This window comes from Ursus maritimus, unplaced genomic scaffold, assembly GCF_017311325.1.
Source record: "Ursus maritimus isolate PB19 unplaced genomic scaffold, ASM1731132v1 scaffold_9, whole genome shotgun sequence".
Classification (NCBI taxonomy): Eukaryota; Metazoa; Chordata; class Mammalia; order Carnivora; family Ursidae; genus Ursus; species Ursus maritimus.
In genome coordinates this window covers 44,653,317-44,678,101 of record NW_024427107.1, presented here as the reverse complement: position 1 = coordinate 44,678,101, position 24,785 = coordinate 44,653,317, and the positions used below count along the sequence as shown (strand labels likewise).

General features: G+C 44.2%; 1 protein-coding gene across 1 annotated transcript in view; it reads right to left on the bottom strand.

The window, feature by feature from the left end:
* VPS13B (vacuolar protein sorting 13 homolog B) overlaps nucleotides 1-24,785 on the bottom strand; it is a 759,954-nt gene that overhangs the window by 26,104 nt on the left and 709,065 nt on the right. The window contains exons 51-55 of the mRNA XM_040625596.1: nucleotides 23,756-23,902; nucleotides 21,471-21,754; nucleotides 19,056-19,183; nucleotides 18,641-18,840; nucleotides 4,356-4,474 (exon numbers count right to left, since the gene is read on the bottom strand). Of these exons, the coding sequence (XP_040481530.1) occupies nucleotides 4,356-4,474; nucleotides 18,641-18,840; nucleotides 19,056-19,183; nucleotides 21,471-21,754; nucleotides 23,756-23,902 (878 nt within the window). The remainder of the gene's footprint in view (nucleotides 1-4,355; nucleotides 4,475-18,640; nucleotides 18,841-19,055; nucleotides 19,184-21,470; nucleotides 21,755-23,755; nucleotides 23,903-24,785) is intronic.

Sequence of the window (24,785 nt, the reverse complement as noted above, 5' to 3'; positions counted from 1 at the left end):
TCCTCCCTCCCTCCCTTCCTTCCTCCCTCCCTCCCTCCCTCCCAATAATGCCTTATTACGCACCTCCTGATATTCCACCAGATTCTCATAAGAAACAAATAATTCAACTTTCAGTTTGTGGTGTCTGACAGAACCGGTCACATTCCCACAACAGCACTGGGAAATGTTCCCTATGGGACTATTACAAGTTCTTGTCATGTTCTGTATGTGCTTCCCTTATCAACACCAGATTTTTACTCCAAAATTCTTCTAGTGTTTGGGCACTAATTCTCTATCACGATCATCTCAAGGCAGAAAGGTAAAATCAAATAACTAAAATTCCCTACCTTGAAGTAAAGCAAACAGAAGAAAACTTAACATTCGCCCCTGGGACCCCGGCCCATCTAGCCAAGTCTCGGCTGTGGGCTCTGCTCCCCCACCATTTCTAGAGCTGACCTGCTGTGCTCCTGCCTCAGGTCAAGCCCTCCACGGTGTACAAGATCTTCCTGCTCTCCCCTGCTCCAGGGCATCACTCCAGGCTTCCTCTCCTCCATCCTCATCTTTTTCTTCATTACTAACAACCTACAACTGCATTTCTTATAGGCCCAGGGACTGAGGCCTAGGGCTAGCAGGCCTCTGGCTACTCCTCAGTTTTCTGCTCCCCTTTCATAAAAACTACACACCCTGTCTGCTGGCTGCCTTCCATTCCCTCTTCATCTTGCTCCAAGCGGGCTTCTGCCCTTGCAGTCTACCAAAGCAACTCTCACCAAGTGACTTCCCTGTCACTTGGCCTTTCACTGACGGCCTTATGGTCTGTGGCTCACTTGACCTACAATGGCATTTCACCTTGTCGATAACTCCTACCTTCCGGAAACATTCCCTTTATAAGTCTTCTCTTGGCTCTTCTATTCATGGTCCCCCATCCTTAGTCGTTGTGTGACCTCCTCCTCTTGTCCCTGACCCCTGAAGATTAAGGTGCCCAAGGTGCAGCCCTTGCCCTCCCTTTGCAGATCTCACCCAGTCTCGTGGCCGGATACGTCGTCTCTGTGCTGAGGACGCCCAGTCACATCGGCAGCTCAGAACCACCTGACTGCCAGCCTACGATATTAACTGCCTCTCCACATAGTCACTCGTCTCAGCTTGTCGTGTCTGTCATCGAACTCCAGATCTTACCCCCACCTCCAACCTACATACGCTCTTTCCTAACTCAGGTAAGGGCAGCCACGTCCCATCACTTGTTAGAGCACAATTTGGGAGGAGTCCTTGATACTTCTGTTTTCAACCCTTACCCAGTGCACCAGGGAGATCCCACTGGTTTTTTCTTAGAAAGCACATCCAGAATCTGACCGTTCCCTCCCACTTCCACTCACCCCACCGCAGTCTGAGCCACTGGCATCTCTAGTTTGAACTGTAACAATCCCTTAACTGGTCCCCTGACTCCACCCTTGCCTCTCTATGGTCTCCTTCAATGAGTCAGCCAATGATTGCCTAAAAATTTAGGTCAGATCATGTCACTTCTTCACTCCAGTCAAGTGATCCAGTGATTTTCCCATTTCATTCAGAATCAAAGCTAAGCCCTACATAAGTCCCCTCTTCCAGCCCTCACCTCTCTGACCTCAGATGCTATGACTTTCACTTCCAGCCACTCTGATTGGCCCACATCGGCCTCTTCCCTGCTCCTCCCACGTGCCAGGCACACTGCTTCAGACCTTTGAACCGGCTGTGCCCTCTGTCTGGAAAGCTTTTCCACCGGATATCCACATTATTAGCCCCCCTGCAGCTTTTGAGTCTTTGTGCTCAAATATCAACTTGTGGTGAGGCTTACCTACACTGGTTTTAAAAATTATTCTCTCTCTGTCCCTATGCCCTGGCATTCCTGGTCTTTCTACCCAGCTGTTTTCATCCCTGCAGAAAGCCAGCCTTCTACTGTACCATAAATTTTCCTTTTTTCTTATGTTTATTCTCTGTCTTCCATTCTACATCTATGAGAACGTGATCATTTTCTCAAAAGCAAGGATTTTGGTCTTTTTGGTCACTGTTGTGTCCCCATCCCTAGAATAGCATCTGGCATCCAGTAAGCAATTGAAAAATATTTGAATAAATGAATTAAGGGAATATTAGTAAATATCTGTGCCTTTCCTATTTCTACCACTGAATGTATAATTTGTTGCTACTATGATTAAATAATGTACTATTGATGCCCTAGACAAATGTTTCTGAAATGGTTATATAGGTTTGAAATTTCGTGTTATGTAATTTTATAGAAGTCTCCAATTTTGTTATGCTGTTGATTTTTTTTACAAACACTTCTGGGCAAAGAAAACATTTACCCATCCTTGTCTGAAATACTGGAAGTTCAGATTAATAATTTGGCAGGTCAAAATTAATAATTTCTTAACCATATATGAAAAGCAAGGAACTTTTTTAGAAAAGGGCTTAAACAAATATATGGAAGTTGGTATAATTATTTTACATTTTAAATAAAATTTTAATAATAATACACTTCTGATGATATACTAAATTCTTCTTGTAGAAAATTAAAATGCAGAAAATTATTAGATAATCACTTATAAGACCTGAATCTATTAAAAATTTGATTCCTTCTTTTGAGTTTTAGTTCTAGGAATGTTTTCTGTCCATGTGTGTGTGAGCATGTATGAGCAGAGAGGTATTTATGTGTGTGTGTGTGTGTGTGTGTGTGAGATATAGGACTGGTCATATTTGTATATTCAATTTTATATTGTTTGCTTTATTTTAGATTATCATATGCATTTTTCTATTCCACTAAAATGCTGTAAGCTTTTTTCTGTGGATATACCATTTATGTATCATCCATTCCCCTACTGCTGGGCATTTGTGCTCTAAATATTTTGCCACTCTAAGTAGCAATACGATAAATCTCTATCTTTGCCCACTTTTCTCACCACTACTTTAACTCTTAAACTCTGAAAATTCTAAAAGTGGAGTTTCCAAGGGGCGCCTGGGTGGCTCAGTGGGTTAAGCATCTGCCTTCGGCTCAGGTCATGGTCTCAGGGTCCTCAGATCGAGTCCCGCATCAGGCTCCTTGCTCAGCGGGGAGTCTGCTTCTCCTTCTCCCTCTGCCCCTCCACCAGGCTCATGCACGCATGCTCTCTCAAATAAATAAAATATTAAAAAAGAAAAAAAAAAGTGGAGTTTCTAAGCCAAAGGGATTTTCTTTTTTTCTTAAGTAGGCTCCACCTAGTGTGAAGCCAGCCCAGTGTGGAGCCAAATGCGGGGCTTAAATTCACGACCCTGAGATCAAGACCCGAGCTGAGATCAAGAGTCAGATGCCTAACTGACTGAGCCACCCAGGCGCCCCCAAGCCAAAGGGATTTTAAAGCTCTTAATACATGTTTCTCAAGTGCTTTCCAGAAAATGGCAAGTTTATACTTCCACCTGAACTGTATATGATGGCACATCATTGTTACTTTGTTAAGTAATATATCTTACTGAAATTTGCATTTCTTTGATTACTTATATTTCCTCTTCCTAGAGTTTCTGATCATGCATGTGCCTTTACTTTTTAGAAGGAGGGGCTAGCTTCATACTATTCCTACTGGATTATAGGAGTTCTTTTTTTTTTTTTTCCCATGGTGTATAGGTTTGTTTATTCACTTTTTATGCCCTCACCTAAGGTTTTTAGTTTTCTTGTTGTAAGTTCTGTTCATTTCTGTTTACTTTTTTTATTATTATTACGTTACGTTAGTCACCATACAGCAGCACATCATTAGTTTTTGATGTAGTGTTCCATGACTCATTGTTTGTGTATAACACCCAGTGCTCCCTGCAATACGTGCCCTCCTTACTACCCATCACCGGCCTATCCCAATCCCCGCCCCCTCCCCTCTGAAGCCCTCAGCTTGTTTCCCAGAGTCCATAGTCTCTCATGGTTCATTCCCCCTTCTGTTTACCCCCCTTCATAGTAGTTCTTTTAAATAAAGCGTATTAACTCTTTGGTTCATGAGTGTAAAACCTGATGGCAACACTCGAAAGGGTAAATTTATTTTTGAGGTAGCTCTAATTGCTAAGTCAGATTACTAATTACTAGGTTGTCAAGTGGATACAGAAGTATTAATTTGCATTTCATGCTAATGCTAATATACGATTTAAAAATGTATGTCTTAGTTTTTAAATCAGTTTGTTAAACTTACCACCGGAAGGGGTACCAAAGAAGATAATATACTGCTACTTTTTATAGGTATGATTTAATGCTAACAACCACATCCTTATCGATTACACAGTAATTCACCAAAAGCTGTAATGTATATATAGAGATGATAAAGAAAGGTAAAAAGCAGGTTTATGACTCTATAATGGGAAAGCTTACCATACTGCTACTGGGATAATAATCCTACCTGTTGGTAGCGATTAAACTAGGCCCCACTTTTCCTTCTGGGGCCACAGTGATGAAGACTGTGCCACACTGGAGGACAATGTCCACATACACATAGCCAAAGCCAGTCAGGAACACAACCTGCAAGAATAATTTCAAAATCTGATTAAAAAGAAGAAACATTACTGAAATGTTTGCTTTCAAATGTCTTAAGTTCTGATTCAGCACCACAAACACTTGCTGGTTATATTTCTTTATATCTATGTGTACAGGCTACTCAGGTGACTTGAAATGAAAAAAAAAAAAAGAAAGGTCAAATCCAGATTTTTCAATATCCAGCTGTAAGGTTCACAGCAAAAAACAATGACGGATGACAGAGCATGAGCGTCTCCGTTCTCCACTTCTTTGGAATTGGCAGATAGCTCTGTGTGGACTGGAGCCCAGCTGTGGGCCGGCTTTATGTGTGCATATGAATCTCTGTGGAAAATAATCCCCTGAAACTCAGGACTTGAAACACAACATGCAAAAAACCTTCAGACTCTTGAGTGTTGACCTACCACCATGAGGATGCCCTTCTATTCTGGGAACACAGAAACGTACTGGAAAACCTACCAACAAGAGACACCATCATCCCCTCGAGGTCCCTCAGTCCCTCACCTACTTGTAACAGTAATGTCAGATAACTGCATTTGCTTGGAGTCAAAATTAATTTTTCTTCCCTGGGAAGGTGGACTAAGACCCAAGAAAAGGTTCTATCTCAGGAGCCAGGTGCCAGGCTAGCAGAACAGATGTCCTTTCAGCATTAAATACCGAGGCTGCTTAAATGGATAAATATTTGAAAACAGAACTATCGGAAACACAAGTCCAAGAACATCATGTTCACAGCCAGCATCACCTGAGAGTAGAGGCAAGCACTCTACATTGGGGAACGTCGATTTTGATAATTTGCAGTATCGATGCAGTCCAAGTCTGGGCCCTTGATTATTGTCAGGACAGTAAATAAAAGAAGACTGGAAATTCCTGGATGAAGGAACAGAGCTAGGTGCCTGCTTGACATGGAGTGAATGTACTCTAATTCTGGCCGGACGAGGAGGTCCTGGGAAGACTATACACAGAACCGCAGGACAGAGTCGCAGACTCAAACTGGGAAGTGACTTCAGGGTCACTGGGCTTCTTTTGTGCACGACAGCTCCTCCTTCAGAAATCCCCAGCAGGTGCAGCACCAGGGCGGCTGGACATCGCGTCGGCCCCCTCCCGCTCATCCACAGCGCAGGGCTCATCGGATGCTCCCACCTCTGCCGCCTTCTCCGCTAGTGCCTCGTCTTTCATCCCGTGGCCACTGCTTTAGCTTAGGCCCTTGCCTGCCACTCAGCAGCCCCTCTGCCCCTCCCCCACACGGGTCCTTTCCAAATCCTGTGTATCTTTGCACATACTCCTTAAGGATACCTTTTTCCATGGAGGTACTCTCTAGTTTTCCTAGTCCTTTCCTCAGCTTGATACTTACTCTGACATTCCAAAAGTACTTTAACCATATTTCTATTTGGTCACAAATCTGTATTGTTTGCAGTCCGGTAACCTGTTTGTACACCTGACTCAATTACTAGATTGTCAGTTTCTTGGGGGCAGGAGTGGAGTCTGTTTGTTCTCTATGGACAGGTTTCCCAAATGGACTGTTTTGCAAAAATACATTTCAAAAGACCCTGTATCCTGAATTTGCCTTATGTGTTCAAAGGTAAAAACTGAACTTGGGGCCCAGGTGCCCCAGTTGGTTAAGTGTCTGCCTTTGGCTCAGGTCATGATCCTAGAGTCCCGGGATTGAGCCCCGCATTGGGCTTCCGGCTCAGCGGAGATCTGCTTCTCTCTCTGCCTCTTACCCCACTCGTGGTCATGCTTTCTCTCTCTCTCTCAAAAATATAAATAAAATCTTTAAAAAAAAAATTGAACTTGACTAGGACAAAATCTAGAATGCAGTCAACTTAAAAAATGGCTCAGCTCATGAATCTAAAACAAAACAGGTATTATTTCAGAAACATTCACATTTATTACTTTGTATGATATACAAAGTAAGTCAACTGCTTTTTAAAAAGATTTATTTCTGGGCAGCTGGTGATCGTTGGTCCTGGCGCCCTTAAAAAGAAAAAAAAAAAAAAGAAATAAAAAGATTTATTTGAGAGAGAGAGGGAACCCATGGATGTGAGAGGGGGAGCAGCAAAGGGAGAGGGACAGAAGCAGCCTCTCCGCTGAGTGTGAAGCCCTACCTGGGGCTCAGCGTGGGGCTTGATCCCATGACCCCAAGGTCATGACCTGAGCAGAAATCAAGAGTGGGATGCTCAACTGACTGAGCCACCCAGGCACCCCAAGTCAACTGCTTTTTTACTAGGCTTATAGACATGGATTATTCATTTGGCACAAACCTTTCTAAGGCCCTGTGCTCCCATCTATACTTCCCTCTCTCAGTGACTGTAACTTCAGGGCATGTCCCAGGGTTTCAGGAGAGAACTATCAACCCTCAAAGGAGGGAAGGAGAGGATCAAAAAGGGAAATATATATTGTTCTGCTCATTCTCAAAGTCATCCTATGGGATTATGAAATGAGGATACTGGTTCCTTCCAAGATAGTAAAGATAAGTCAAGCTGATGGTTTTTGTTAACTGTCAAAGGGACTCTGAAGCAAGCACATGGACCTAAACCTTTAAGGGACTTCTCGTCAAAAATCTGGACTTTGGAGAAAAATTTTGCTGGGTGTTCCTTTCACTCACCACTAGAATGGAAGAAACATGGACTTTAGCTCATGTCTCTTTTCACTGGTAGAGAAACAGCTCATAATGCCAAGCATTTTGTACAGTGGCAGCTCTAGGGGTTAGGGAGTTAGGTATCTAACTGCCAGAGAAATTAGGCACCTGTACCTACGTTCCCTCAGAAGTTTTAAAAACAAATCCTTGTTTTGGTCTGATGGTTTGGTCGTTTAGTCATTCAACCAACTATATGATACTTAAAGTGCACCTACAAAGAGCAAGGCACTGTATTAGGGATGGGGAAGATCATTTTTTTTTTTTTAAAGATTTATTTATTTTGGTGAGAGAGCGAGCACATGAGTGGGGGGCAGGTGAAGAGGCAGAGAGAAGCAGACTCTCTGATGATCAGGGAGCCTGATGCAGGGCTCAATCTCATGACCCTGAGATCTGAGATCGTGACCTGAGCGGAAATCAAGTGTCAGATGCTTAACCGACTGAGCCATCCAGGTGCCCCAGGGACTGAGAAGATCTAATCATACCCTCAAACTGCTCTCAGCTTAGCTGGTGAAAAAGCCAAGGACACAAATGATGAGATAATAACTAATAATTCCAGGGCAGAGATGTAGAACGGTCTGTATAACTCATGAGGGCAATGGTGTGTCCATTTTCTTCAGTACTTATAACCAGTACCTGGTATGCAATCAAGATCTGAGTGGTCATCATCTCAACGTGGCTTCTGGGGCAGAGACTTCCAGTGTCCACCCATACCTAGCTCCTTCCAGGCACAGAACAGGGTTATACTCCTCACCCCCTTGCAGTCAGGTTTGGCCACGTGACTAAGTTCTGGCCAATGAGCTAAAGACAGAATTGACAAGTGTTACTTCTGAGCCAAAGCATAAAAGAGCCAGTCTTCTTCCTCTGCTGCAGAGACTGAATACAGGCTTTTTGTTCTAGATCAGTGGCAGGACAAATCCAATCCACAGCCTGTTAATTGTAAATAAAGTTTTAAGGGGATATATCTACGCTCATTTATTTACATATTATCTCTAATAGCAGAGTTGAGAAGTTGTGACAGAGATTGTATTGCCTGCAAGGCCTAAAATATTTACTGAAGGAAAAAAAGAAACTTTTTGAAGAAAAAGCTCACTGACTCCTGGTCTAGCTGGTTGTGGCAGACTGTTACACAGTCAAGGAGCTGCACACCCAGCTTCCAGGTCCTTGCTCAGTCCCTTCTGCTCCAGAGCTTGGCTGTGACTGCCATCAGATGCTGGGATATCAGCAAACACGAGGCAAGAAGCCTGGTAAAGCTTGTTTCCTGGGGTTTGCCCTCCTGCCAACCATGTGAGGAAGTCTGGTTTAGCCTCCCTAAAGAGGAAAGACCACATGGTGAGAGAGATGCCCAGACTTCCCAGCTGAACTCCTCCCTCTGCTGACTTCCAAGTGAATGTGGTTGCCTGAGTGATCCCAGGTTCATCCTGCAGAAAAATCACCCAAACAAACCTTCAGACTCATGAGATGTTCATCACTTTCAAGCCTCTAGGTTTTGGGGTGGTTTTTTACAGTGGGGCAGACAGGAGGTGATGGAGACGCCATCAATCTGCACCCCTGAGCAAGCATGTAGAACAGAGCTCCCTGGGCACAAAGCATAAGCAAGAAGTAAATGCTAGAAAGGTAGCAGAACCTAGCCTATACTAATATAATATAGGTATCAGTACTAGAAGTAGGGTTCCAGCAAAAACCTAAAATAGGAGTCCTTGGCTTAATGGTCAGGCAGTAGGAATTGATATCGAAAGACATTAAAGTGGCAGTTCATGTTATGAAGTAGCAAGACATCGAGTACGACTGTTGTCTAGATTACCTGGGAGGCAGATTATAAATCTAACCCATTTGTACTTCCAGAAGATGAGGTTTGGAAACAGAACATTAGTAGTGTGTGTTGGCTGCTATTGGCTGTCGCTGACAATGTATTCTGAAGAGACCAGCTTAGGAAAGAATCGGCCAGTTTGCAAGTAACAACGAAAGAGAATAGAGAGATTCCAGAAATTCAGGGCCTTGCAAAGCTAGAAATGCTTTTAAACCTCTAACAGCAAGAGACTGAAGATCAGTCTTTGACTGTGAAGGCAGGTTAATACTCTGCCTTAGGGCTACGTTTGGCATCACACTCATTGTGAGAACCTCATAATTGTCAGAGTGACTCAGAAGAAAGTTTAGATGAAACGTGTAAGTTTGCCACAGAAGCTCCCAAATCTAGAGAGAGGTAAAGAAGCAAGATAGCACAGAAATATGCCTTGAAAAGGACCATGGGTTATCAGTACATGAATTCTCTGGAGTCAGATAGTTCTGGAGAACTGACTCCTGCCCAATAAACCCACAAGCCTAGACTAAAAGAGACTGTGATTGCTTGAGACTCAATACGAGCTTCAGATGTGATCGAGGAAGATCTCTTGAGGGTAGATCCAGGGACTAGAAGAAAAATGGCAAGAAAACAGTTCCAAGAGTAGAAACAGGGCTCAGAGACTAGACCTGGCTCCAGGGTAGAAACCGCACAATTATGTGCTCAGAAAATTTTCAGAATTGTCATGGATGAGGGGCTGCCGTCATGGCTCTTTATTCTTCCCGTTTCCATTCTGGAGGGGTTATAATCCTATCTTGTGAAATGGGGGAAGGGAAGGAGCACAAGAGCTCACAGCTCTCCAGAGGAAAGGAGTCATGTGCGGACTCGGAGCGTCACTCGGAAGTACTGGATTTCTGGTGGGATGTGGTGACTGCATAGAACCCCGGGGAGGCGATCTGTTTGTTCCATGTGTGGGAAAAGGAACAATGACGTGACTGATGACTGAGGGGGTTTCTGTTGTTGCCCAGCTGTTTAGAACTGCCGAATGAGCTAGCCAGTCCTGATCAGTGCCATCACTCGGGTGTCTGTTCTTTCTTCACTTCATACTGGTGTGTGGGGGGAAAGGGGGGAGGCTATCGGGCAAAATATCATAGATTTGCTGCTCTGACCACTAAGCTCTTGGAAGATACTCTGTTTTGCCGTTTGTGTCTGTGTCGGGGCACTCTGCCATAAGGCTTTCTCTCACACGTGTGGGTATAAGAACACCATTCCAGGCCTATGTCCTGCCCTCCACTTACTATGTTGTCTTTTACTATGAATAAAAGTAAGAAACACTTTAATATAACTTGTGCTTTTCTATGTTTCCAGTTAATCTTTATTAAAATGATTGCTTATTAGATTTATGTCCAGCAAACAATATTTTAAAAAATGATACCAATTTAATTTTACTAAGTTAGTAAGTTACAAGGGGACACAGGAAACAAAAGGATGAATTCCTGAAAGTCTCTCTTCCTGTGTCTCCCTCTTTTTCCCGTAGGCTCTACGTGGCGGTGCAGGGACAATGAGGAGGGAGTTATACAGCATCCTGGCACTGCAGCTGAGGGAGACTTCAATGACAGGTACGACTGTTACTAAAACTCCTTCTGCACGCCTCTCCTCCAATATTTTACTGGTCTCCTCTTCCACTGGGCTACAATAGCCTTAGGACAACACCTTGTTGGGACTCCTCCCTTCCAATTTTCTTTCTCTTACTTGACTCCTGACGCTCCCGTCTCAGATTTTTACTTCCTTTCTGTGCTGAGTAATTTTGTGTCAACCTGACTGGCCAGAGGGTGCCCAGCTTAAGCATTATTTCTGGATGTGTCTGTGAGGATGTTTCTGGATGGGATTAGCATTCGAATCAGCGAGCTCAGTAAATTGCTTTCCCCCATGCGTCAGGGGGGCATCATCCAGTGTGTAGAGGGTCTGAATAGAAAAAAAGGTGGAGGAAGGAATAATTTGCCCCCTTTCCCCTGCCTCACTGTTGAGCTAGGACACCTCATTTCATCTTCCCCTGGTGAATTTATGCCATCAGCTCCGTTGGTTCTCAGGCCTTTGACCCTGGACTGAATTACACTCTGGTTTTCCTGGGTCTCCAGCTTGCGGGAGGCAGATACTCAGCCTCCATAAATAGGTCTGCAGATAAGTCAATTAGCCATATTATTTGTTATGACTTTCGGCTAAAATTCATTTTTCATAAAAAATTTTACTCCCTATTTTGGGGAGGAATAAATTGAAAAGGTACTACTTCTATCTCTAGATGAAGTGGTTTGTAAGAAAATATCTGAAGAAGGAAAACCATGATATGGATGAAGTCAAGACTTAGGCTTTGAAGGGAAGAAGAGATCTGCATGTGTGCTATGGGCTTGACCCCTCCCCTGTAGAGGGAATACGGGAGTAAGATGCAGCCTGCTTGGTCTCAGGTGGTGGTCTGTTAAGCAGTCTAGTGCCCTGGAGAGCCTTCTCTGGGCTGGACTCTGTGTTTTAGTAATCACTTGGGTGGTAGTTGTGGAGACAGCGTTGAAGGTGATGAGGCTGACAACAGAGAGGCCCTTTGAGGGGATACTGCCAAACTCTGGGAGAGGGCTGATGGATAAAAGGCCTGAAGCAGACCATGGTCACAAGAGAGGGGCAGATCCAGAGACATTTCTGAGGAATTTCTGCCAGAACCTGGTGACTTACTGGATGTGTGGGGGGAAAGAGGGAAAGGAAGGCACTGGGTTGTAGTAGGAAAAATATAGGCTCAGAAGGCTGACAGTTGGAATTTGGATCCCAGGTCACTTGCTTTGTGCAACGTGACCTCCCTGCGCTTCAGGTAGCATCTAGCTTTAAGGGATGTGACAGGGACTAATGATAATATTTGTAGAGTATTTGACATAAAGCAGGAGTTCAATACAAATTTACATAAATATTATTTAAGGTTTTTATACTGGGATGTAGCAACTCTAAGAGAAGCTGGCTTGGGAAATGGAAAATGATCACTTTGGTTTCGACATGCTGGGTTTGAGGTGCTCGTGAGTTTCAGGGGGCAATGTCTGGTGGGTGTCGAAGAACACAGACTTCGAGCTTAGGAGAGATGCAGGGGCCAGAGACAGATCTGTGAGTGACTGGATGATAGTTGGTAGCTAAAGCAATGAGATTCGATCTCCCAGAGAGGGAAAGAAGGGAGATGAATTTCTAAAATGATCAATTTCTAAAATGAGAAAAGGTTCGCTAAAGGTGAAAACAAAATAGCGATATTCTGGGTATAATTCTTCCCTCTGTATGGCTGCTGAAAAATATTTAAGGAAATCCCTACTCCCAAGTATCTTTAAGAGCAGGTGTGATTCAACTGGAACAAACTGTAAACACATAGAAGACTCTAGATCAGAGCACTTGGCAGATGTTAAGAAGTGGGTACCAACTTGATACAGGATGTAGGGGAAGGCGAGTGAAGTAAGTAAAGAGCCAAAATATCTTTATTGTGCGTTTCAGAAATCAGATACTCCCTTGGGTCGATAACTTTTTTTCTATGTAAAGATTCCTGGACGGAGGCTAAAGGTATGTCGGAAAATGACCGCATGCTCTTTTAGCACTAGTGCTCAGGGTTATTACCTCTGTCTGATCTGCACCAACTGGGCTGATTACACACTTGAGTCCTGGTTAATCAAGGCACTTAGCAAAGGGTCTCATGATAACCTTGTAAGCAAGATAAGAAACATCTTACATAGTATGACTTTAAAACGCTTTCAGATGCATTTTCTTATTTAAGAAATGTGGGTTAATGACCGTGCATTTTGATGTGTTAGGGACGTATCTAGTGATTCACCATAGCATGGAGACCTTGGACTTGTCCTGTTCGACACATTTATTAATGCATGCTTACCACATCTATAGATGATATAAAGCTACCAAGGATACTTAATATGTTGGATGACAGCATCACAAATTTTTTTTTAAGTGATTTCAACAAGCTGGACTAGGCCAATAGCAACAAGATTTAATTTATTGGGGATAAATGCAAAGTCCTGTCACTGGGTTCAAAAAGTCAACTGTACAGCAAGTCATATGATAAAGACCTGGGGGGATGTGGTTGACCACAAGTTCAATAATAACAAACAGTCTGAACTTGTTAATAAAAAGCTAACTCAATCTTCTACTTTATTAATGGAAGCATAGGGAGGTAATAGCTGGTTAGACCACATTTGGAATACTATGTATAATTCTGGCTGCCAGATTTTTAAAAGGGAACATAACACACTAGTGTATTCAGACAAGGGTAACTGTGGTGATGGGTCTGGAAATCACATTTACCGAAGGAATGATTCAAGGAACCAGAAATGTTTGGCCTGGATAAGGGAACACTTAGAGAAGATGTTGAGGCGGCCTTCAAATAATTGTAGTGTTGCTATATTAGAGGGAAGTAAACAATCTGTGATGCCCCAGAGGGTAAAACAAGGATGAATGAGTGGGCGCCACGGAGCAAGGGTTTTCAGCCCGACGTGAGCAAAAGCTTTCCTACAGTCACTGCTGAATAAGGCCGAGCTAGACACTGAGGGGAGATGGCACGGGGTGGGGGGGTGCGCCTGTCCTGGGTAGAGGGGAATGTAGAAAACCTCTTCTAACCTGTGCTTTCACGAACCTTCAGGTAGCAATATCCGGAGCCAGGGCTGGACTCCAAAGGACTGACAGTGACCTCTGTTTGGTGCAGGAAAAACAAGATGGGGCCACGTGTGGGCAGATCCTGGTTCCAGCCTGATCCTGCTCAGTTATAAACCACCTAGCTGATTACTCTTTAAGCTTCAATCCTCTCATCAGGAAAATAAACAGAAAAATTATTGCCCTAACGATCCTAGAATTTTTGCTGTGATCAAAGGCTCTGTCTTCGGACTCACTTCACTTGAGTGCACTTATTTACTTACGCTCAGGTCCTTGGAACAGGAGGAAGGCCTTGTTCAGGGCAAAGGGTTTGGCCCTGGATAGTTCCTCAATTAAAGCTTGCCATATAAACGAACGAAAGAGTAGAGACTGTGGATGTGAGAGCACTTCGTAAATGGTAGAGAGCTACAGAAACATGAAGGACTGTCATTCCCCATCTTCCACACACACGGAGAAGAAAACCCCGGTGACAAAAACTCCACTGAACACTTCTGCTAAGCGTCAAAGATCATGAGAATTTACTGGATCTTTTTAGAAGCTCACCTGCAAACCTTCTGGGGTTCAAACTGCTCATTTTTCTTTGCTATTTCAATGGCTCAGAAATTGCTTTTCATAAACAAGTCAAAGACTTCCCATGGCTCTTAAGATAAAAACCCAGATCCTTGGTTGCAGATACCAAATCTGGAATCTGGCTGGCTTTGGCTTTGAACTGCCTCACTAGTCCCCCTCCCGCCCCCTTTTTCTTCATCTGGCCCTCTGGCCACACTGGCATTTAGATCCCTGAAGGGACCAGACTCCCTCTCTGAGCACCAAACCTTCAAACATGTTGCTCTTTCTGCCGAGAAAAATCTGCCACTTTCTTGTCATGCCTGTTCAACTTGAAGCAGAGATGTGAGGTCTCTTAGCAGAGAGGTACTCCTTGGCCTCTCAAGCTCGTCTGCTGTACATCCTAGCAGGACAACTGACCTTCCCTTCACAGTTGCTCCCACAGTTCACAGTACAACAGCCCAGGGAGCACTTGCTTACGACCGGTCTCCTCCACATGGCATCTCCTCGGGTGCAAGGGCCGTGTTCCCTCCCGTTCACTATATTTCACGGGGTCCCAGAAGCAAGTGAGAGTGTCTGGCACGTCTTAGAAACTCAGAAAGCATTTGTTGATTGGTGACTGAAGCATGCTTCCCAGTGTTTGTGTTAGTTAAACGGCAGCTACGTTTTCTTTGTACCTTTTTATTTAAAAAAATACCGCCTGATGTTTGTGACAGAAGTAAGGTTTCTGATGATCAGAAACTGCAGTCCCATAAACTAGGCAGGGTTCTAAATTGTTTTCCTGATGGGATCAAAACTGTGACTTAAAATGGTCAACATAAGCTCATTTTTTATGTCTTTACTTATTTATTCAGAATCTAGAGACGTTTTCTCCGGAGTCAGGCTCCCACCCACTGTAAAGTTAAGGGTAAGAGCACCGGCTGTTGCTTCGGGGCCTCTGTGAGTAACCAGGTGTGAGCTCGTAACACAGCCCGGGAAAACCTGCACCAAAGACGGGCAGAATTCTGTGGCCTGCATGCAATCAGGTCTTCCCAATAACTCCCGATCCCAAGAATACCTCCTTGTGTGATTACAAACTTACCTTCTGCGTGTTCCCTGTCATATTCCATTTCAAAATTATATGACATGACACTGTCCTATTTCCAGAGCTGAGTCAAGGGGCCTATCACTGGCAAAAGCTAAAGGAGTTGTCTTCCTTGAGGCAGATTGGGGATTTTACGGTGTTTTAATCCTGCTTTTTAAGGTCAGCTTTGAAATTCGCATCACGGGCCTCAGGCCCAGGGCTGAGGAAAGGCTCCTGGAAGACAAACTCACTCCTACAGAAGGGCTGCTTCCTTTCATCAGAGGACTCAGCTCCCCTCGCTCCCCAGTGATTTATATGCCCTGGTGTATTACTGAGGAGATGCCGGTGAGGGTCTGAAACAAATCTTCCTGCAGAGTAGGAAGTGAGCCACGGTCTGCAGGACATATGGCACCCAGCTCCTCAAAGATTAATGGGGACGTGAGCCTTTGCTGGGTCCTCCGACCAGGGACGATAAGGGTGTTGGAAAGAGTACCTCCTCCTAGCTTTGAAGTATCTGTGACTACAAAGGTTTGAGGAAATTTAGAGTGAACAGGAATCCCTGAAATAAGGTTTGGCAGGCAGAACGCCTATCGTCACGAATTCCCTAGACATATAGAAGCAAGCAAGGTTTGAAAATTCTTCAAACCGGGCAGAGGAGTTCAGGAACCCTTGGGAAGCTTGCAATCTTTATTTTGTACGGTAATGAGACCAGGAACGCGGCCTGGGGCTGCGCCATCTAGCCTGCTTTCAGTGTGCAGCCAATGAGAGCTGCTGGCAGAAACCACACCCCTGCATAGTGTGGGGCCACCACCAATGCCGGTCTCCAAGGTGCACATGCCCCCGGGGCTGCTTGGCTAGTCCTGCACCTGGCCCTGCCCCGTCCTCCGCCTGTCTCCAGGGCTGCTTCTTTCCGCAGACCCCCAGCCCTTTCTCTCTCCCCTCTTAGCAGATGACTTACTCGATTTACTCCATACTTCACAATAAAACTGAAGTCCTCGGTACGTCCATTCACTCAATTTCCCAGTTCCTGCCTCCAAACAGCTCTCCCTAACCTATGCCCATCCCCGCCTCTTTTCTACGGCCAAAGAAGGGGAGGAGGTCCTCCTGTTCCAGCACAACTACACTCCCCGGGCCTTGGACTTGTCTCTGGGGCAGCTCCTCACTGTCTTCTCCACTTTTCCGTGACTGACTCCGCCCCTGCAGCACAGGGACGGCTTCCTCCTCTCTGACCTCCTTTGCTTCATGGCCCCGCTCCTGGAAATAAACAATTCTCACATGTTCCCTCCACTCCCTCCCTTCCACTCACTCTGAACTTGTCATTTCCAATTGCTACCTTGCTTCCCTCTTTGCACCATTTTACAGCCTGTAAACTTTGTCCTTTGGGGGCTCTCTGTGTCTCCCCTGGCCGGTGTTCCTCCTCCCACTCTGTTTCTTCCTCCCCGTCTCTTGACGCTCGGCACTGACACACTGGCCTTTCCCAAGGTTATACTGCGGCTCTCTTTCCCTCCTTCATCCCATCTCTCTCGCCTAATCTCATCTTCTCATTCATTCATTCATTCATTCAGTCGTTCATTTACTGATTTAATATTCACTCTTACTATGTTGACAGGCACTCTGCTGCAGGCTGAGGATGAACAGGCAGGTATCTGACCACCAGGAATTCTAACTTGGTAGGAAATCTTCTAAAGAAATAAATGCAGGGGTGCCTGGGTGGCTCAGTCAGTTGGGGTCCTGGGATCGAGCCCTACATCGGACTCCCTGCTCAGCCTGGAGTCTGCTTCTCCCTTTGCTCCTTCCCCCCACCCCCCCCCCCACCTGGGCTTGCTCTCTCTCTCTCTCTCAAATAAATAGATAAAATCTTAAAAAAAAATAGAAGAAAGAAATGCAATTAAATGTTACAAATGTTATATGAACATGTGGAGGGACCGGTAGTGGGGAGGAGACCTCACAGTGAGGGGAAGAGAGAGAATCTCTCGGGAGATGAGGAAGAATGTGCTGGCTGGGGAAAAGGGGAGTTCAGGACTCCCAGGTAGGGAAGCAGGACTCATAGCACAGTGGTATGGAGCAGTGCTTTGGAGTCAGGCAGGTCTGGATCAAATCCCAGTCCCTCCTTTTGTAACACAAGGGAATTAGGCCGTGTTACTACTGGAGGTGTGAGTTTTCACTCGTGTAACATGGAGACCATCGTCCTGCCGTGTGCGGCTACGGGAAGGGTTAGAGAGGAATGAATACGAAGTGCTCAGTACGGTGCCTGGCCTACAGTAAGCGATTATTAAATGATAATCGTTATTACGGTAAATATATTTATAACTGTAATAGGTGTCTTGTAATCATTACGGTAAATGGGACCTACAAACGAATGAATAGGTGTGAAAGAACTGTAACAAAGTGCAGCGCAGATGACTCAGCCCTAAAACGGAAGGAAACAGGGCCGCATGCCGCAACACGGACGGACACCGAAAACACTATGCTGAAATTAGCTGGCACCACGGGACACGTATGGTGTGGTTCCACTCACGTGAGGTGCCCCGAACCTGACAAGTTCAGAGACACCAAGGACAGCAGTGGTCCCCGGGGGCTGAGCGGAGGGAGAGTGGGGAGTCACTGCCCAACGCGGACAGTTGCTGTTGGCGATGATGGACTATGGAGCGGTGATGGCTGTACAATGGTGTGTGTTTTTACTCATACACCTAAAAATGGCAAATTTTAAGTACAGCAGAAATGAAATGCTGGGTTCATGTGCCATTTTCAACAAAAATAAACCACCACCAACAAGGAGAGTAAGACAGAGACAAAGTGGGACATCTATCTACACAGGGTTTTAATTTTTTTAAATTTTTATTTATTTATTTTTTAAAGATTTTATTTATTTCTTTGACAGAGAGAGAGAGACAGCCAGTGAGAGGGGGAACACAAGCAGGGGGAGTGGGAGAGGAAGAAGCAGGCTCCCAGCGGAGGAGCCCGATATGGGGCTGGATCCCAGGACCATGGGATCACGCCCTGAGCCAAAGGCAGACGCTTAACAACTGAGCCACCCAGGCGCCCCTGCTCAGGGTTTTTAAACTGTACTTATATTTGCAGACTACTATGTACTTTGAGCAAAAATATGTATATTTTTAAATTAAGTTCTGAACCTTTCGAAAGAGGGGATGAATCTAGGGTTGGCATTATGATTTTCCTAAAATCTGGACAGTAGGACTACCCTCTACATAGAGAAGTCTAACAATTGTATTTCGTTTTTGACCTGGGATTAGACCCAACAGCACTTTACCAAGTGCTCCTCTCTGGTAAATTGCTGTTTAAGTACATTCTGGAGATACAGGACACATGTGTCCTCACACAGAGACAAGAAGTGCAGCATTTGGAAAATTCTGTTTAAAAACAGACAAGCATGGAACCCTTAGAAAAGGGAATCTGTTTGGGCTGTGGCAGGAAGACGCGTGGCTCACTGACCTGTGTCCCCTGGTTGTTGATGTCGACGGCATCGCTCCACTCAGTTGTTACGTCCTCCAGACATTCCACTCTCAGGAAGAGGCTGGGAAGTAAGTCTTTGGTCTTGCAGTCTGGATAACTGGAAATCTGATGATACAGCTCATGATGAATTGAGCACTCAGAAGGAATTCTTCTGCAATAAACCTCAAACTTTGGAATATCTGAAATTTAAAAAAAAAGGCATATGTAGACTTAGGCCTCAAAGACAAAGACAAAGGGATATTAAACATAATGCGGCTGGAGAAACTTCCTGAAGAGGGATGAATGATAGTTTTATTTAAACATTCTTCACAGGATCACGGGTAGCTACTGAATTAAAAGCCTCCAGAAAGAATACAGATTTTATATTATTTAAATTCAATGCTATAAAATATACCTTTAATATTTTCCTTTATAAGGACTGTTACTGGACATCTGTTGTGGAAAATTATTCGAGGGCTAGGGTCTTCAGAGAGGGTTAAGTAAGTCACTCCAAAGTGCTCTTGATATGTCAGTGCTACCGCCCTGGAATGAAATCAAATCAAATGACAGAAATGGTTTAGAAAAAAAAATGAATGCTTACTCTCCTGGTACATGTTTATTCAGATCTGTAATATTCACCACTCCACAAACCTTCTCTTTTATCCACCAGAGGAAATGTTTCCAGAGAAAGGAGGCCATCCTCTCATCTATTAACTGTCATACACGAATTATAGCTTTACGGATTTTTTTCATGACAATGTGAACACGATTATCATAAAATATTCAAAGATGTAAAAAATTATTTAAAAGGGAAAAATTATTTAAAAGGGGAAAAAGCCACTTAGAATTATAGCTAACCTTGCACTAACCCTGCCTCCTACTCTGCTTTCCTCTGTGCAAATGTGCCTTAAACTCTTCACAGAGAGTGCCTTCTTCCTCAACAGCGCCTGGTAGTTTTGCCATAAGAGCTGATGTGCTTTTAGAAGGACTGCTCGAGAATGCGGGTACTTGCTCTTTTTATATTCTAAAGGTAGGTAGGCTCACAATGCCTGCTGTCAATTTTCCCAACGTCCTTGTACTTTACATGATCTCCACTTTGACTACCAAGAGCAAAGCCGTCTTAATTGGCATTGGAAAAACTGCTATGTGGGCATAGGCTGTCCCCTGCAATGGAGAGACAGAAATTTTCCAGTTTACATCACAGACGACCAAACAATATTTCATATCAAAATGGGAAAAAAAATCCTCTCCGCAGTTTAAATTGCATGGACTCATCAAAATAACCAAAGGAATCAGATATTTGCCAAATGTGGCCCTTGGTTAACACTGATGAAAAGGGGTTGATAATGCGTCGATGAATTTCTCATTTGCCATTTATCCTGTTCACCAGTGTGAGTCCTTCCCAAAGATAGTATTTGTCTGAAATGCCAAAGTAAGCTGTCCATTAGCATTTGGGAAAATCGTCTTAATAACACCATCAAATGTGTACTGTAGGAGTGAGGGGAGGAGAGAGACAGGAGGAGATGGGGCTGTAGGAAGCGGATTCACTTGCACAGTACAGTCCTTGGATGCATACCAAAGTTCTTTTCCCAGCCTAATTTTGAAAGAGCTGGGGCAAGCCAACCTCAGAGAATTTCTTCTTGCTAGCCAAGAAAGCTGGGGGCCAGGACCAACATATGGTATTTTCAATCTAATATCTAGTTTAGTATTCATAGATAAGATTAAATTATATTAATAAAATCATGTCTTACAATTCTTAGAATTTTAAACATCATTTCCAAATGCAATTTTATTTAAGATTTTTGTCTTTCATTTTTAAAAATAAATTTTGTTTTCTCGACATAGGTTCACATTACTTTCAAAAAACTTCCTTAAACTCACCACACTCAACTTCTCCAGCCAGAATATAAATACAGGCACTCCTCCCAGGATCAGGGATGAAAAGTGTTTATAAAATAAGGGATATTTCTGAATGTTGTGAAAAAGAAGGGATGTGTGTAGGGAACAGGGCCTTACTATTATGGATAACATGAGTTAGGAAGTTATCTTTTAAACTACAATTACTAGAAATGTCCGCAGACATCAAAAAGTTAGGAGGGCTAAGGTCTCAAAGTCTGTAAATTCTCAGTTACAAGAAGAAGGCACCTCTGCTGAGATCATGGTGTGTTTTCTTTTGTACTTTTTACATAGACCATAGATAAGTTATTCCTGACAGCTACAGAAGGGACGTATTGCATGCAAAACAACCACAGACTAAAAGTCCAGTATGAACAAACCATTACATGTCTCCGGCTTGATTCTGTGGTTGTTATTTGCATAATTGGTAATCGGTAATTGGAGCAACTTGCGTGCGGGAACAACCACAGAACAGAGTCTTCTGTGACTTGCGTTTATCTACGTTATCTCTCTTAATGACTTTTAAAGAAAAATTCCATTTTGAAGTCGATGTAAAATATGGGAAAGGAACCAAACCTTTTGGTTTTCCAACTTTCCTGCCTCATATTTTAACCCTTGACAGAGGCTGAAGTCCTCACAGAAGGCGATCTTTTCCTTGCGATGTATTGCTGCTATCCTGTGGGACGAACACCACCACTCCCCCCCAGGATAAGCTCCATCCGCGGTAGGGAAAAACCTCATCAGTAGCAGGCCGGGGCAACCCACATGTGATCACAACGTTTGTTCAATTGCGTACAGTGTCTAGAAGCCATTAAAAATTAAAGAAAAACCTAGTTTAACAGCCGAGGAGCCCTGCAGCTGTTCCTCTGTTTCTCCTGGCACCTGGATGAAGAGCCGTACCGACAAGCAAAGGAGGGCGTTCCCATAGATGTACCTGGTGCAGAAGCCATTTTCCCCACAGCTTCCGAAGGGCACTGCTACACTCTGTCTGGGAAACTCTTGCCTAACTATGGCCGGCAGGCTCCAGCACTGGGAGCCGGTGGCACCTGCCGCAGGAGAAAAGGCCAGCAAGATCTGTTTCTGAAGCAGGGATGTGTCCAGCGGTGACTGGCTGATATCAGGCATTAAGTCCCAGCAAGGAAGGGAGCTGGATTCCACAGCAGGTTGCTCTCCCCCCGGGGAAATGCTGAAAGTAGCACTGTCTGGAACGTGAAAATACTGAAAAAAAGAAAAGACAATGCCAAGATAGCACAGTGGCTACACCAATGGAGAGAAGTTAAGCTTTTGAAGGTGCGGCTCCTAAGAAACCAGAACCATGAATTCTCAGGAGGTAGCCAGGTTGGGGACATGGGCACATTAGAATCCCAGTCCCATGAGAAAGCCCTAATGAGACAATTATAAGCAGTGGGAGCAGGGTCTGCTTTTCTAGACCTAATGAAATGTGATAAGGCCGCAGTGATTTAGAAGGTGACCTAAGTTCTCAATGTCCCCCAGGTACTGCAAAAATCCAGATGTTGTAGGGGTAGACATGCCACGTGTTGGAGAGGGAGTCCTCTTGGATAGGGATGACCGAACTGAAAGGGTGAGCCCTGAGGGGTCTTGGGAAGAAGAGAGCTGATGAACTGGGAGCTCAGAAGACAATTTTTGTGTAAGGATTATCTGAGGCAGGAGGAAACTCTGATCGCAATCCTCAGTTGAAATTCCACAGGGGTTCTGGCACAGTAGAGAGTCTCAGAACTTCAGACTTAAAAAGGACCTTTAGAGATACTTTATTTAAAACTCCCTACACATCTGAGGAAGCTGCTTTCCAGAGAGCTGATGACTTGTCCAACATCACAGAGACGGTGAGTGGCAAAGCCCAGCCAGAGTCAGGCTTCCTACTTCCTGTTTGGTGGTTTTCCTACTGTCCCACACGGTCTCCCTGAGAGGCTAAGGATTATCATGTTTTTAAAAAAGTTCCCACACCTGCCTGAAGCAGGGTAGGATTGAAAAGGGGACACTCCTCAGCGGCCTGGAAGAACGTGGGCCTTCCCCTTGTCTCCAGGAAGCTGAGGCAAATCAGGAGTTCATTGCCATGCTGGTGTTGTGGCTGCTGCTGGCTACTACCATTTCCTGAGTGCCTGGGCTTTTTATTCATATTATCTTATTTCATCGCCACCAAAAACCTGCAAGGAATGTGAAATTATGCCTGTTTTCAGACGAGCAAATGTCAGCATGGAAAGCCCTGACCCAATGTCCCAGGAAGCCCTAGGGTGGGGAGGTGCAGGAGAATTATCCGCACACATGCTGATACTCTTGCCAAATCCTCACCTAAAATGTGAACGTTGTTGATCTCTATTTCCCAACTGGGTACTTCTGGTCACATAGTTATTCTATCAATACTTCGATGAACCCAGATGAAATTCTATTACTCTGACATTTTTGTAAATACCATAATGCACTGTAAGCTTAGAAGAGTAAGACTTTCATCCTATTTTACTGTTCTGATGTAATTTTTAGGAGCTGAAAGGGATAAAAACAAATGCAGACAGAGGTAAAGAAAGAAAATATGTTCCTATGAGATACTTTCAATAGCATAAAACAATAGCAGACCACTTAGCATATTATGTGTTTAAGTCCTTTTAAAAGATCTCCTTACTCTCTCAAAATAGAAGTGTTCATTTTAATTGTATAAAGAAGTGAATCAAAAGCCCTTCTTGGATTCATTTTGTGCATATTCTGCCAGTGAGATGTCCACATAAATGAGCTGGTACATTTTCACAGTTACTCTCCTCGTGGGCAGAGAACGCAGTGCTCCCAATCCCTGGCTCCGTCGGGGCCGAGCCTTCTGACCACAGGGCTCCTCTTGGCTGCACAGCCTGGGAGGCAGATGTTCTTTTCCACGAGACCCAGGAGCCAGTGCTCAGGCCCACTTCCCCGCTGGGGGGGCTCTGGGTTAGTGGGTGTGCTGAAGCGTGGGCTGCAGCCTCGGAGCAGCTGGGGTACAGGCGGCGCTAGTCCGGCCGCGTGTCAGGAGCTGCTGCTTTTGTAGGCTTTCTGCTCATAATCACCTGGGAAGCGCTCACCAGGACATCCATGGTTTCGATTCAACAAAAAATAAATTTCTTTTTACCTATATTCGGTGTTAGTTTTTTCTTTTTTCTAGGCTAAAAAATTCATCTTACTTATTGCTAATGTATCAAAACTGAAGACAAATCGATCACGTCATGAACTGCTTACCTCCTTTCCAGAGTGGGGTTTGGAGACAGATAACTGCGGTTTGTAGAATATCTGATACGGCATATTATTGATGATTACAGTCTTGTCTTCAATCTGAATAATTTGTATGCCCTGCTGTACCATGGAGGAAATGCAAAACTGACACAGCTGCAAGGCAATGAGGAAGGAATAATTTTTAAAATATCATAAGGCAAAAAAATATATTCTAAGGCGTATACAAATTTCTTATTTTTAAAAGGTCATTTTATCTATTGGTTGGCTCAGGACAGTACCAATTTTACCTTTTGTTCCAGAGTATTTACTGGAGTCCCCTCTCAGTCTCAAAAATGTCCCCGCCGCTAAAAGGGGCCACTATTTACAACAAGGCATTCTAGTGAACCAGTTACTTCACCGATTCCCTCACAAAATATTTTATTTATAAACATTTTTACATAAACAGATGTCACTCATCTTTTCAACATGAAGATTTCAGTTAAGCATCGCTCCCCCTGCCTCATGCTCATCACAGTAGCCACCTTGCCAAAGGCCTTGTGGGGGCCTCCAGGCGTTCTGAGGACTTTAACAGTGATGTTGGTAAGAAAACAAGGACTGGCCCTCATATATTGCTTTCTTGTGTGCTGCTTGTTGTAAGGATTGAAGCGTGTTAACGCACAGAATCCTTACAAAACCCACATGGGGCAGCTATTACTATCCCCATTTTAAAGAAGAGGGAAATGAGGCTCAAAGAGGTTAAGTAACTTGCCCATGGTCATAAAGACAGGGATGGTCTAGTTCGGATTAGAAACCATGCAGTCTGATTCTGTGGTACTGCTCTTAACCTCCACATATCCTCTCATTCCCTTACCACGCTTTATGAGGGACAGGTGCTCAGAGAAGGTATTAGCTGCCTAAAAATTGCCACTTAGTAAGTGGTAATGGCAGGACAGCAGTTCTCAAAGTGTGGCCTGGGACCCCCGAGTGAGTGTGTGGGGTCTTCGAGATCCTTTTAGGGGGTCCAAAGGTCAGAACTATTTTCATAAAAATACCAAGA